This window comes from Pleuronectes platessa, chromosome 5 (assembly GCF_947347685.1).
Source record: "Pleuronectes platessa chromosome 5, fPlePla1.1, whole genome shotgun sequence".
NCBI classification, from domain to species: domain Eukaryota; kingdom Metazoa; phylum Chordata; class Actinopteri; order Pleuronectiformes; family Pleuronectidae; genus Pleuronectes; species Pleuronectes platessa.
Window position 1 is genome coordinate 6764091 of NC_070630.1, and position 14167 is coordinate 6778257.

The following is a 14167-nucleotide window of genomic DNA, read 5'->3' on the forward strand; positions in this document are numbered from 1 at the left end:
TGGTTTAAATTAAACCTTGCTGATAAAAGGGATATTTTCACTTCACTTTCTTCAAATGGCATTTGTCTTAGAGGTAAAAATGAAAGTCAGATATTAACTTCACTCAACAAGTTTTCTGTATTTTAATAATGAAAATGGACTGAAAACATTTTCTTCAAATTAAATTACTTTTCTTGATTTCCATCAGACCGTCACCCCCATTGTAAAATCAAGGCCATACAATCTTATTGTTCTAAATTGGCAATAGTCCTGGATTCATGATCACTAATTTCAGCTGGTAAATATATTTCATAATTCTCATTAAAACATTCATTCTGTTGGTAATTTAACAGTCACCACTGAAAGCATGTCACTTTAGCCCACTACAATACTAAGCTAAATACCAACAGTTAATACTATTGATATGATAGTGATGCTGCTTCTTTAATGCTTCCACTAAAAATCCACACATTCAAGTTTCCCATACTTTTCCTTTTTAATATACTTATATATAAATACATACATTTGTATAAGTCATTCTTGATTTTGGCTTCAACCGCTGACATTCGGCACAAACGAGCAAGCTGGTGGAGGCACAGGAACAATACAGATAGAAGAAACAACCCAAATGAGATTGATATAAATTCAGAAGTACTATAAAGGCCCAACATAATAAAAACAAGTGAGAAGACAACAGAGCAGTTTGAAAGATGTTATTATCACACCCATAATGCCCCTGTCACCTCCTGTTGGCAGCAGCTATTGATGGAGCTGCAAAAGTTGGAGGTAAGGCATATCCCATTCTTGACACCGAAACATATTCAATCTGTACCAAAGACATCCATGAGTAATTTACAGTCGTTGCAGTATTTAATCATGATAGTACACTTATTCAACATAAAAATAAGTCTTAAGTGAAGTACAAACACTTCAGGACATCATGAAACAGGCAGATGTTACTAATTTGCTAGTACAGCTAGCATCTTCAAATCATATTAAAACAGAGTTTAACAGATTACAGAAGGATGTTTGAGTAATCTAGTTAATTACACTTATCAACAGAAAACCAGCCATGACTGAAATAATAGATTCTGACTTTTTACTTCACTGAAATTAAAACTTAACAAAGGATTGTATAGGCAGTTTTGTACAGGATACAGTCAGGGACCAATGCTCAAGACAGCCTAAGCTCAACATATCACTGCACAGCCAAGCTTAATGGCACAATCCTGCTTTTGTTTGCACTCTCATGGGCAACGCTCACTAGTTCATATACATTTTCTTATAAATTGGTTTCAGACATCTGACATGCTCGCCCCAGGTGCATAAACGGTAGTTTGTTGCCAACACAACAAACTTTTCCAACAAGACAAGTTTTGGGTTAATGTGTTATTTCTTTACTTTTATTATAAAAGGAGCGGTTACTGGAGGGGTGACTTTTTAAAAGTCCTGATAAAAATAAGGCCTGAAATCCACTGAGGCAATGCAGCAAACTTTCATGCTGACTTCCACATGTTATTCAGTCCCTTAAATAAGATTGTACTCAGTCCACATGATTACAGTTTAAAAAGACGAACAGGCAATATCAAGCTCCTGTGAAAACAGTTTCAGCAGATCAGTGACAAAGATGAGAATACTAATAAAAAATTGATGCATCATTGAAAAAAAAAAAAGGAGAACAAAAACAACATAAAAGTAGTGATGCTGCTGGATTCATCTCAGAAGCTACAGAGGCGTTGAATGCAATATTAGACAAAAGAGTTTAAGGCAATACTGGTAAGCACCACACCACCACATCTTGAGGGATATCTGGAGAAAGATATCCAGTAAATCATCGCTTCGGTACAGGATGGCAGGCGGGGATTTTTCTTTTTACTTGTCCTGCATTTTTTCCAGAATTGGCACAATCATGTCAAACTTAGGCCTCTTAGCTGGATCTTCATTCATGCAGATCTTCATGAGCTTGCAAATGTGTGGTGAGATGCCGGGGGGGATAGTGGGCCTCAAACCCTCCAAGGAAACCTGAAGGCCCAAACAGACAGACATTAGATTAAGATACATTTGTAGACAGATAGAGAATTAAACGTATTAATAATAGTTAACTTTACTCAGTCTACTCTTTATCTAATGAGCAACAGTTCAACCAACCTTCATGCCTATTTCCATGTTGGACAGGTCCGCATAGGGAACCTCTCTGGTCACCAGCTCCCACAGCAGGATAGCAAAGCTCCACATGTCTGCTGACCGGCGGTTGATATCTTCTGGTTTCTTCTGCAGGGCTGGGAACCACAAACAGAAACGAGTTAGAGTTACATGAAGCAAACACACAACAGACTGTGTGTACAGCTGAGTGTTAAGTCAACACCTTCAGGTGTGCGCATTGGAAGTGGAAAAATACAAACTATTAACTAGTTCTATATTAGATTGGTGTGATATTATTACTTCTGCCAAGGAGGTTATGTTTTCACCCCAGTCTGTTAGTAATATGTCCCAGATCTGGACAAATCTTCCTTAGCAATGCATTTACATTTTTCATATTTTCATTGATTTCCTAGGGAGTAATTCATGGCTCTTAATGAAAAAAACTGACGGAATTTAGACTGATAAGAATGTGCAATATGCTGTGGCTTGATTTAATTTAAGGGGACTGTTGGGAGCTATGCACTTTACTGAGTGCCATTCTAGTGACCAAGTTTCAATCATTTCCATTTTGCATTAAACAGAAATAAATTCATACATAAATCATGACGCACATGTAGCTTTGATTAGAATATCCATTATATCGAGGATTAAAATTCACTGCTATTTATTATTTAATTGTGGAATGTAATAATTTACTTTCCATCTGTTACATTATAAATTGTAAAAGTTATAAAGATGAGTTTGGACTTTTACCCAATCCAAATTTATATATATTTGCAGATTATCAACAGCAACACTGTGCTCTCAATCTCACAGTTCACTTCCCATTATACCTACAGTATGGAGGCTGTTTCTATGGCAACTGAAGGCCACATCTCTCTTATATTCAGTCTAGCAACAACCATCATGAACAACGCACTCTTCTGTAAAATTAAAACCTCACTGCAACAAAAACTCCCTGGTTATTTTCTCATCTCATAACCAGTTTATGTTTCCATCTTGCTTGAATTTCACTGTATCTCAAGGGGAAGTCTGCTGAAGATCACATTTGGCTCAGAGACAGTTGAGAGAAGCCTGCATCCATCATTCAAGCACGAGCTTGTGTGGCTTCTGCTGTCACTTTAGATCTGTGCTGTATGAGTGATGCCTACCCTCAGGGGCTACCCATGCAGGCGAGTACATCCTGCCAGGACACTGGAAGGAGAACTTGACGTCTGCCATGCTGATCCTGGCTGTCATGTCTTCATCTATCTGTGGAAACAAGGACCACCGAGTGAGATGTCACTTTTAAGTGTAACAGACATTTTCTGGGGCAATACACATTCTTTTTATAAGTCTCTTATGTACAACAACTGTATAAATTCTGGGGCTAAAAACCACAACTTCCACTTACCATAACACTTTTGCTGTTGAGAAAGTGGCGAGGGATCATGGGGTCGAGTGTGTGTAGGAAGCCCATTCCACAAGCAATGTCCAGAGCAAACTTCACTGCCTGCGTCTGATCCACCACAAAGTCTGATGGCAGGAGGAAACAATAACAGGTTTCAGCCACTTGGAGCTTTCACCACATAGCAGGTTAACAGTCAAATGTCCTGCTTTGCAGAAAGAGATGGCAACATAATGACAAATATCTAAATGCAATAAATCACAAATCTCCAAAAACCACAGAAACCGGTGACAAGTACAGTGTTTGTGACCAGAGCAGAAGTACTCACTGGTGCCTTCATGCAGCACGTTGTAGAGGGAGCCATAAGGCATCCAGTGTGTGATGATGATGGGGTGAGGGGCGGGAGGAGACTGACATGCTCCCACCATGGGCAGGACATTCGGGTGGGAAAATATCCTGGGATGGAGCCCAGAGGGATGGACACAGGAGAGACAGACAGACAGACAGACAAATCCACACAGGATTTGACATAAACAGACGACTTGTGTGAGATGCGACACCAAAAATAAATAAAAATACATTTTGGTTCAGCACAATGCAAACAAACAAATGAGTGAAAACAACAGAAGCACAGAACAGAGAGGTTGTAATAAAACAGGGTTAAATAATAACCTGAGTTTGGGATACTCCTCATTAAAGTCTCGGCTTTTCCTCGTGGTCCAGTCACGCACCTTTAGCACCTTAACAACAATTTCGTTCCCCTGCCAGCGTCCCTGCCACAACTGTAGACAAGAGAAAAAGAAAAAGGGGAGTGAATGACATGTACCTTTAAGTGATAGTTACTAGTTCTGCATGAATATTCAGTACAATAAAACCCTGAAAACAAGAATATATTACCTCTCCTGATTGGTTCTCATTTAGTTTAGCAACGAGATGAAGCTGTTTGAAGTCGACGCCTGCATGTTTGTTCAAAGTGCCATTGCCTACAAACACAAGATGGAGACACGTATCATAAGTTGGAGCTCGGATCCAGACTCCACTATGTATGTGAAGCTTGGTACACCACCATGTTGACAGAAAAACCAAGACTCACGGGGTCGTGTTCTGGTGGTGCCTTTCCAGAATGTGTCCTTGAAAGGGATTTTAACCATGTTCTGTCCCAATTTCTCAGCCTTTTCTGGTTGATGGAAAAATTTGAAAAGTCAACACAGCCATAAAACAGAACCATGGATTGCTGATACTGAAACTCATGGAATTTATTGCTGTCATGTGTAGTTGGGATACCTCTTAGGAGTTCACGTAGGTGAGGTTTGCCTTTGTCCAGGGGAGTTTCACCATATTTGTTACAGATGCTCACTTGTGCCCCATTAGTCACCAGGTCCTGGGAAGGAGGGAAGAGTTGTTTCAGTGACATTTGTTAATGGTTATCATGATGGGAATTGACAGATGAAGAAGAGAAGCCTCCTTTGACACACCACTAGGGGGTGCACTAACCTCAGCCACTTTGTCTTGGCCCCAGAAGCAGGCATAATGCATTGGTGTGTTCCCATGCTCATTGGCTGCATTTGTGTCTGCTTTGCACTGGATCAGCTAAAAGAAAGAAAGTCCAATGATTATTTGCAAAACAAGGCCGGTCAGATCTTGTTTGGGCTGTATACAGAGATGAGAGTTAATGCTGCCAAGAAAAATCCTGGAGGTTTATCTTGCCTGTGGACACATACCAGAGGTATTGAGACACGACTAATATTAAACTCAATAGCTGCCTGGCAGCTATTCTAAATCAGACACTGCAGCAGAATCCTCACATCGTGGCAACAGTGCTGTGTCAAGAACTCACGTACAGATTGTCTTTATCTTTCCTTCATTGACAAACATGAATGCCTTTGAATTCAATTATTAACAGATCACATTTTGTTTTTCAATTTAACAACTACAACTGCTTAAAACACTCTACTTCATAAAATTGACAACTACATACCACATGCGTGTCACATGACAAACTTTATGTTGCATCTCCAAAATTAAACAAGTGGATAACAAACCATTAAACATGAGAGGTCTCTTAAAAAACACAAAGGAGAGCAGGTGAGTCTTTTTTTTCTGCAGGGGAGCTTGTGCAGACACAGGGACACAGCTCCATGTACTGCAGCTACTGATTGTGTGCAGATTGTGTTTTAAAAATTTGATTGATTTAACTTCAATGGGTCAAAATGAAAAAAATTCACCCTGAAGGTGATGCACTTGTACCATTCTCTGTTTAGAATATCCTTGAAAAATCATAAATCTCTTGTTCTCCTATAAAACAAGGGCAGTAGATTATAGATTGAAACATAATGCAGTAGTGCTGTTGATTTGAGAATCGTAGTTGCAGCCATTAAGACTTTTTCACGCCAAGAACTTAACTAGTCAGCCCTACCTTCAAATAAAAAATGCTGATGGTAAAACTGCAAGAACAGGCAAGACCTTTGTTTGTGTAATCACTGCTCAGATGACATCAGTTTAGGATTCATAATATCCTGTATTTATCAGGCAAACTGAAAGAGACATATTCAAGTGAAATCTGAAACCTAAGTGATTAGTGAAGATTTCAAAACCCTAAATATAGAAAATATTCGAAAATAAACCATAGATAGAGTGTTAGGTCAGGTTCTAATGTCTGAGATGCAGCTTATACTGTGTTAATCATCAGTAAAAGGAAGAATAAAACTTTGTGCCTCAGTGTTTACACAAGCCTCACCTTTCCCACAATGTCTTGATGCCCATGGCTGGCGGCAAGATGAAGAGGTGTGTCATCTCCACGGTTCATGACGTTAATGCGAGCTCCTCTCATGATAAGCATGTCCACCACACTGGAGCGTCCTTCCCTACAGGCCCAGTGGAGAGGGCTGAAGCCGTGGTCATCTCTATAAGAGAGGAGCAATCATGTTGAGCACAGGCTACACAAAAACCTTCAGCACAGCAAGGAATTATAATAACTCCCAAACAAACGGACAGAAAAAGTAACAAAGTACGACTTAAGGGAGTATACCAAAAACTTCAGCCCCTCAGTTATCCACATGAAGTGTATTCATGTGCACCACCACTCCTGTGGGGGGTTGCTTTTCATTTCTGCCCAGCAGACGTGCGGTTTTATCTGAAAATGGTCTTCCTGGTTTTTCACAGTTCCCCTTAACTGCGATTACATTATGACATTTTAGAATGTGGACACTTTATGCAGGAAGCTGTATTCATTTTACATCCTTGCCTGCTTTGTAGATCATCCGTTGCTTCGGAGAGCCAGTGAATGAGTGTTACCATAAGGTTTAAAGAGCCGGAGAATGTATCAGCTCTGGAATTACATCAGCTGACGATTCCTAAAGGCCTTACAAGTACAGACAAGTCAATTGACTAGTCCTGAGTATTTGAATGTAGTGAGGTTGTCCTAACTGTACATACTACCTCAATTAGCTGTTTTGTTTTGGCCCAAATGCAGAGTATACAACTGCAAGCTTTAAAGAATACCTCAATTGATAAGACTTGCAACAGCAATATGGTATAACTATCTAAAACCAATGCAATACAATCTACTAGAGCAGATGTGCAGTAACTCTTACCAGTCAGTTTTATTTTATTTTCCTTTTTAGCACTCAAAGTAGCATGCTGTTAAAGTCTGTCATGTTGGACAGAGAGGCGTTTCGAAAATTTGACAATATTGCAGTTAACAATAGAACTTTTGCATTTATCTAAAAATTCAACGATGTGTTGATTCTATACTGAGCTATGGGCATGAGTAAAGAAGAATTTCCTTGGTATTTCTGTAATTGTCTCGCTCTAAAAAGGAAGTCGGTGTGACTCACAACTGAAACAGCAGCTAACAGGCCGCTGGCACTCATCATTCCTCTTTGTCTCAGTGACAAGAGCAATGAAACATGTAGGACAGTGGCCTTCACTACATGACAGAGTGACGAATGGTGCGACTCTTCAGAGAAAACGAGATCAAGACAGAGCGATAATGACTCAGCAAGAGATGAGTGACAGTGTCAATGAGGAAAGAACAGTAGGCCGAGCGTTAGTTACTGTCCTTATAAAGGCCAGTGAGACCTCCTTCAGCTGTGCTGCACATGCAAACACTCTGGCTGCTGCTGTGTGTGATTGTGTGTCATTTCTCTGCCCTCTTTCCGTGGCTGTGGTCACCTTATCCTCTCATACAAAGTTTTCTTTCTCTGTAGAGTCTCTGCCCCCCCTGTCTTCACATTCAACCCCATCCTCAAATTCCCTCTCTGTATCAATAAAGCAGCTGGATTGGACTGGTGATATACTCTTAACTATTCTACAGGTCCTTCATTCTTTCGGCAAAGACAGTGGACAACCCTTTTTGTTTTTCTGAAAATATGAGTGGGCAGACAGCATAATAATGCAATCTGTGAACTGAGGGAGTATTATGAATCTGCAGGAATTTGAACCCTCTGATCCCCCACCACCAATTCACTGGCTTGTATTCACACATCCTGCAGAGCTCGACTCTAAACAGCATCAAGAGCCCCACAGAGACCCTCAGTCCCACAACACACAGCTATTTGTGTATCTCGGTGACCCACTGCAGGCACACCACATCTGCTCCCAGAGCAATTTCCTGTCGGACGAAAAGGACAAATCCTAAAAACGAATTAGCTAACGCTTATGAGACAAAAACTCCCCACAGGCTCTCTTAAATGTGTTCAGGGGGAAGTGGATTTATGACTAACTTAAAGGCTGTATTCTTTAGGAGTAAGATTGCACATATGAAGGTAAATATCATCTCGCTCATCTGTATGATCTCCGTGAGCCCAGTCCTGCAGCAGATACTCATGAACAGCTAAAACGGCCAGTAAACTGCAGGGCCGGTGTTCCACTGTCCTGTGAGAACTGCATGGACAGTGTGGGAACACACAGGGCTAATTTGCAAACTACTAAGTCCTGCCTGCCTGCTAATGATTGTAAAACACTTTATGGATTTTATGACGGACAACAGCTGCAGTGGGATTTCTCCCAGTACCAACGATGGCCAGTCTCACTATAACAGATATGTTCATTGTGTTTGGGAGTGAGCGAAAGAGAGAAAGGGAGAGAGCAAAGATAAAACACTAAATTTGAGATCTTTTGTATTATTATGAGAAGCGTAAATAGTTTTTCTTTGGGTTATTATGAAACGGTGGCAGGATAATTTAGACTAAAGCAGTCTAGTGTTCTGCAAAATAACACGAGCCAAATTTAATTACATTTTGCTCACTGGTTTTGCAGAAGCACTTCACCGTCACAGCACATAACTGATTACAGTAATCCTCAGAGTATGCCACTTTATTCAATATTCAGTTACAACAGCAAACATGTTATCTTATCCTGTAATTTTACATCATCTGATTCATTTCATCCTCTTATTGACTGATGAGTATTTGCTGAACCAGGCAGCACCAGTCCACTTTAAACTGTTGAAATGGGCTTTTGTGGCGACAGCAAGTGAGGCTCGGCCCTCTGGTTTCTATGTGCATTTCTATTCAGGGACCCTTTTTATAGGATAGATTTTCCCTTTAAGCTGGCTTCATCCACACAACCCAAAGGCAATTGAGTGCCAGGGTTTTCTTTTGCTCACCCCCTCCACTCTGGCTGTGGTAATTTATGTCAGGCATTTCCACCTGCCATCAGAGCTCAGTTTAGCAGACGGAAAAGTGAGAGGAAGCGCGCCTGTCTGCACCCTGTATGTCTCGGGCCCAACATCCCCACCAGGTCATATAACAGGCCAAAGCTGAGGGAAGATTAATTCACATAAACATCACTGAAATACAATAAACCAGTTACCCCAGACTCAAGTCGATGGAGCTGCTCTACAATCATGGATCAATACTGTAAATAAGAAGATCAGACAGCAGCTGACTAATCACTACCAATATTTATGTTGACCACTGCCAGTACTGTAGAAGACTATAGACAATAACTACACTACACTTGAGAGGACAGTAGTTGCTTAAATGTGTACTGTTCTTGGACGTCATGAAATTATCATCATCTAATGTTGACCCAACAGTTCAAAACCCCAAAATATTTTTTCTTATTATAATGTAGGACAAAAGATAAAATATGGATGCGGCTCTAGTGTGATGTAAAGTAAGATTTACAATTAAAACATGTACTAAACCTGATTCTTTGTCTCATGAACCAACATAGCTGCAGAAAGGGAAGTGTAGTTGGCTTAAGTTATGACTCACACATGTGCAGGGATTTTTTTGACATACATGTTGATGAGGCTCAACACAGATAGCCATCACTATCACGAGTGCACACTTGTGAGCCAAAGAAAACAAAAAGAGAAGAGACCTAGGTCCATATGAGACCAAAGAGGAGATAACCCATAAAGTTGCAATAAACTCTGTTTTCTTCCAAAAAGAGCCGCACAAACAATTATTTTCATCATTGATTAATAAACCAACTATTTCCTCAATTAATCCAGTGTGTATTTTTTATTCCCAATGTTTTATAGCTCCGGGAAATGGTTTTGGTCTGATCAAGTTTAAAAACTTAAATATAAGAATAAATGTATTATAGTGATTCATCTCAGAGGCTGAAGTGCAGACAATATTTCCACTTGAGCTTGAGCCATTAATATTCAGAGAAGACCAGGCTTGATAACTGCACTGTAAACATTTGGGAGGATATTAAACTTTGCAATTAAGTCTTTGAAAACTTTGAGGAAACGTTGGAAAGGAAATGAGCGGAGCTATCTAATACCTCTGGGAGATAAATACCAGAAAGACATCAGTGGAGGAGGGGAGGTGATGTGCTTTGGCTTACTGTGCATTCCTCTTTAGAAAAGAAATATCTCTATTCCCCCCCTCACCCCCAACACACACACACACACATACACTGTTCCACTCCAGCCCACTACAATAATCTCCTCCCCCCTGTCTCTCAGTTTTTGAAGGTGGTAAATGGTTCCCTTAAGGCATGTGTGTTACTCCTTGTAAGGAGATGCAGCATTCCACTACCACACTTTGTCTGGGAGTTACATCAGTGTAAACACACTGTCACCCAGCCAGCAGTACAGAAAATATTAAAGGGGGTCTGATATACTAGAATAAAGTGAGTTTCCTAAATCCAGAAAGGGGATCTGAAGGGAAATTAAAAGTCTAGAATAATTCGGTTCCACCCACTGGCTGAGATATATCATCCAGAAAAGGGAACTTGACATGTAATCAGCTAATGGGAGAGGCCCATGTGAGGATGCGTGCACCCACACTGGCCTAATGTAATCATGCAGTCTCATAACACTGATTTAGTACTTGCAAGCTGCATATTATAATTGTTTTAGAGCTATTTTCCAAAAAAAGTAAAGATAACAAGAAGAACTCAACACAACATGGCCGACAGGAAGAATTAGATTCATTACTTCCATCTTTGCTTGCTTTGAAAACAAATACCAACAAGCTTTCTGGGTGGTCACCAGAACTCGACCGGCAACGGGTTCTGTCAAGCTTTGTTTCTTTGCAGAGTCAACTGAGGATACAAAAGAATCTCAGGACTAACTGGTTATCTGAAACTATCATACAAATACTTTGTGAGGTGAACTTGTCTTATCTTATAGAAGCCTGTCGTATTCTCAGCAACTTCTTCTTACACAAATCCCCACAGACGTCCAGTCTTTTTTCTGCTTCTGTGGAGCCTGAACTTGCCACAACAACACCAAGCGTGACTAACTCTGCCATCACTGCATGTTTCCTGTTCAACATCACGCTTTTGAATTGTTCCGGTGGCATAAACACGGGTCCACACGGAAATGGGTTCAGTCTCCGGCCAAAATCTAATTGGGGAGTGAAAAGGCGCGATCTCCCCCTGCACAGTACTACATTTAAAAAGGAAGCAGTGGCAATGTAGTAAAGCGGATTCTGTTGAAGTTCACGTTATCCAGCATCACAAAGTCATGTTGGGGCCAGTCAGAAACTCATCCAGAATACTTAATCTGTATAGAAATTTTGTTAAAGTGGATATTAAATCAATAAGGCAATAAGCAATACTTTTAAACAAATCCTTAATGACGACAAGACCCTCCTTGAAACAAGTTAATCTTTGAAGAACTGTGTGCTATTTTGGCATTGCAAATTCTTCATTACATATATTTATTGGATTACCCCCTGCATACAATTGAATTGCAAATTCTGGGTACTATTTACATCCCAGTGTCAAGAAAACAGATAAAGGAATGAACCTCGACTCACCCTTGGTTGAGGTCATTCTCCGTATTGTCCAACCATAATCGAACTGCGACGGCATTGCCTTCCCTGCACTGCGTGAAGATGTCATCCATTTTGGCCGGGGTGTTCTTCCTTCTCCTAAGACGAAGTAAACAGTTGAGAGAGGCGGCCCAAAGGGTTCAGGAGAGTCCTGGCCAGCATCAGTCCCTCATCTGGGACAGCGAGGGACACGGTCAATTGCTCAACGGCTCTTCAACAACCCTGAACAAAAAGGGGACACAAACAGGGAAGCTGCTGTTAAAACACATTTCTGAGGCCAGGTCCACAAATCAGACACAACATTGAAACAGGCAACTGGTTTTGACTTTGTAAGCCAATCTGCGTATATCCTTTCACATTTAATCCTCTTGTACGAACTAATAGAAGAAAATCAAGCAAACAAGAAACCACGTATTGAGAAATCTTATCCACCACAGTCATACTGGGTGGGTATGCAGATTACAGCATTGTGACTCACAACAGTTGGCCATGACTGTCACACAGTACACCAGAGTTTTACCAGTGTATTCGTCTCTAGTGTTATGATCATTTCTATGATTCCTTACAATCTACACTAGGGCCGAAACAATTATTTGATCAATCAGCTGTTTTATCATTAGAATGTGTATCTGTACGTTTTCTTAAGCAATCCATACATTATGTAAGAAATAAGTAAAACATATAAAACATCTTGTTCAGCTTCAGCTAAAGCATTCCACTGTCTTCTGTGACACTTGACTGAGCACAATTGGGTATTTTAACTACTGGACGGACAAAATAAAAGACCTCACCTTGAGTTTATAGACATTTCGATAAGTCTATTCTGCCTAGATTTGACCCTTTTTGAAGAAAGAGGTGGAATTATGTTTTTTACAACCTGATTTGACCATCAAGGTGTAAATAAACTACCTAAATAAAGACAGCAGATATAGAGAGAACGCAGTGTGAAAACCATACATTCATAATTCACATGTCACACAGTATATGAACTGTAATGAATATATTAGTTGGCTGTATGAAAATCACAAGTGCAAGACATAACTTCAGGCAACAGAATGGAACAAGTTTATACAGTTTTAATTACAACACCTATGAGTGAGGGGACACATTACAGATGTGCATAGCAGCTACAGATAAACTCCAGCTGCAGGCCAACTCGTCATACATCCATAGTTTCCACAGAAGGAGCCTGATCTCCATTCATACTTCACGCAGTCAACATAAACACTGCAATAACCTGGACTCGCAGGAATGAGCTCATCGGTCCCAGTCACCAGCAGTAGAAGCAGCCCCGGCTAGCTGCCCTGCTATCCGGGGCTAACTCAGAGGAGCAGCCCCTTGAGCTCCCCTGGTGCTCTCTCCAGCTCCAGAGGAACATCACACACGGGCTTTAACTAGATGAGTAGACGAGTAGATGAAACAGATGGAACTGTAATGTCTCCACACATGAAGCAGTTTCCTGTGGTTGACTTCAGGAGCGACAGGCAGGTTTTCTTTTTGCTAACAAGCTAACAACCCAAACTGACGCCGCGGACAGTCTCAGTGTTTCACTTGACGCAGAATGAGGGAGACTGGAACCTCCGCTGCTTGTTGGTGAAGTGGAAGCAGGTGAAAGTGGAACATTAATGAAATAGAAGTTAAACCTACCGGGTGTGCTCGTCTGGTTCAGTGAAACGCGGCCAGAGCAGAAGTTATTAGCAGCGTTACGTTATCTCCACAAGTGACTGTGGGCGACGACGTCCACACCCTCACTGCCAACGTACCGTACGTGCCCGCCCTCTACAGGCGGCCCGCAGAACTGCAGGAGGCTCCAAAGTATTCACACCCTCAGGTCATGTTTATTTAATCTTTGTTTTAATAGGTCCAACAAGGTTTAACCAGAAACAATAATGTAAACAATTAAATTAAAATAAAATATAATGATTAACTGCCTGGGATAAAAAAAAAGAGAAAAGAGAAAAGAGAAAAGAGAAAAGAAAGTTTGACCCTTGCACTGTTTTCACTATTTTCTTCAAAGGTTTAATTCGATTTAAGCAGAATTCAAATCAATTAAAAACAACTTTATTTATCCCTTGAGGGGCGATAATAAGGTTGTAAACAATAATAATATCAAACAGCTTAGAAATACCCCAAAAAGGAAAAGAAAGTCTCTCCTGGTCTTGCACTGTTTTCACTATTTGTAATACACTTACATCTGCTGTGCCATCATTTGACAGGTTATGTTAGTCTATTGCTCAAATTGTATAGCCTCATTTTTTTTAATCTTAAAACCTGCATTTATATTTAGCTTCAATACTCTTTCTCAGTTACTTGTGTCTTTCAATCACCTTGTACTTAAAGTATTTTTATTATCAATATTTCTGTTAGCACGTACTTCTTTGCAGTGACAGGTTTGTAGTAGATCTTTCGTCTATCTATC

General features: G+C 40.4%; 1 protein-coding gene across 2 annotated transcripts; it reads right to left on the reverse strand.

The window, feature by feature from the left end:
- Nucleotides 1-450: 450 nt before the first annotated feature.
- LOC128439662 (integrin-linked protein kinase) lies at nt 451-13531 on the reverse strand. Of its 2 annotated transcripts, XM_053422034.1 has the most exons (13): nt 13396-13531; nt 11734-11970; nt 6246-6411; nt 5003-5098; nt 4793-4889; nt 4602-4685; nt 4406-4491; nt 4181-4290; nt 3837-3964; nt 3515-3636; nt 3273-3372; nt 2128-2258; nt 451-2001 (listed from the first exon to the last, which is right to left on the reverse strand). In XM_053422034.1, the coding sequence occupies exons 2-13, from the start codon at nt 11820-11822 to the stop codon at nt 1852-1854; spliced, it is 1359 nt and encodes a 452-aa protein (XP_053278009.1). In that variant the 5' UTR covers nt 11823-11970; nt 13396-13531; the 3' UTR covers nt 451-1851. The 2 variants fall into 2 exon arrangements, with proteins under 2 accessions (XP_053278009.1, XP_053278010.1); XM_053422035.1 differs by lacking the exons at nt 11734-11970; nt 13396-13531 and adding an exon at nt 6537-6669.
- Between the last annotated feature and the right edge of the window lie 636 nt (nt 13532-14167).

Bases quoted from the DNA above. Each gene is read 5' to 3' on its own strand.
- LOC128439662 (XM_053422034.1), bottom strand. From the start codon at position 11,822: ATGGATGACATCTTCACGCAGTGCAGGGAAGGCAATGCCGTCGCAGTT. The intron at 3,965-4,180 runs GTTATTATTTAA...GCTCCATCCCAG, and splicing joins GAGGAGTATCCCAAACTCAG to GATATTTTCCCACCCGAATG. The intron at 3,373-3,514 runs GTAAGTGGAAGT...TTGTTTCCACAG, and splicing joins TCAACAGCAAAAGTGTTATG to ATAGATGAAGACATGACAGC.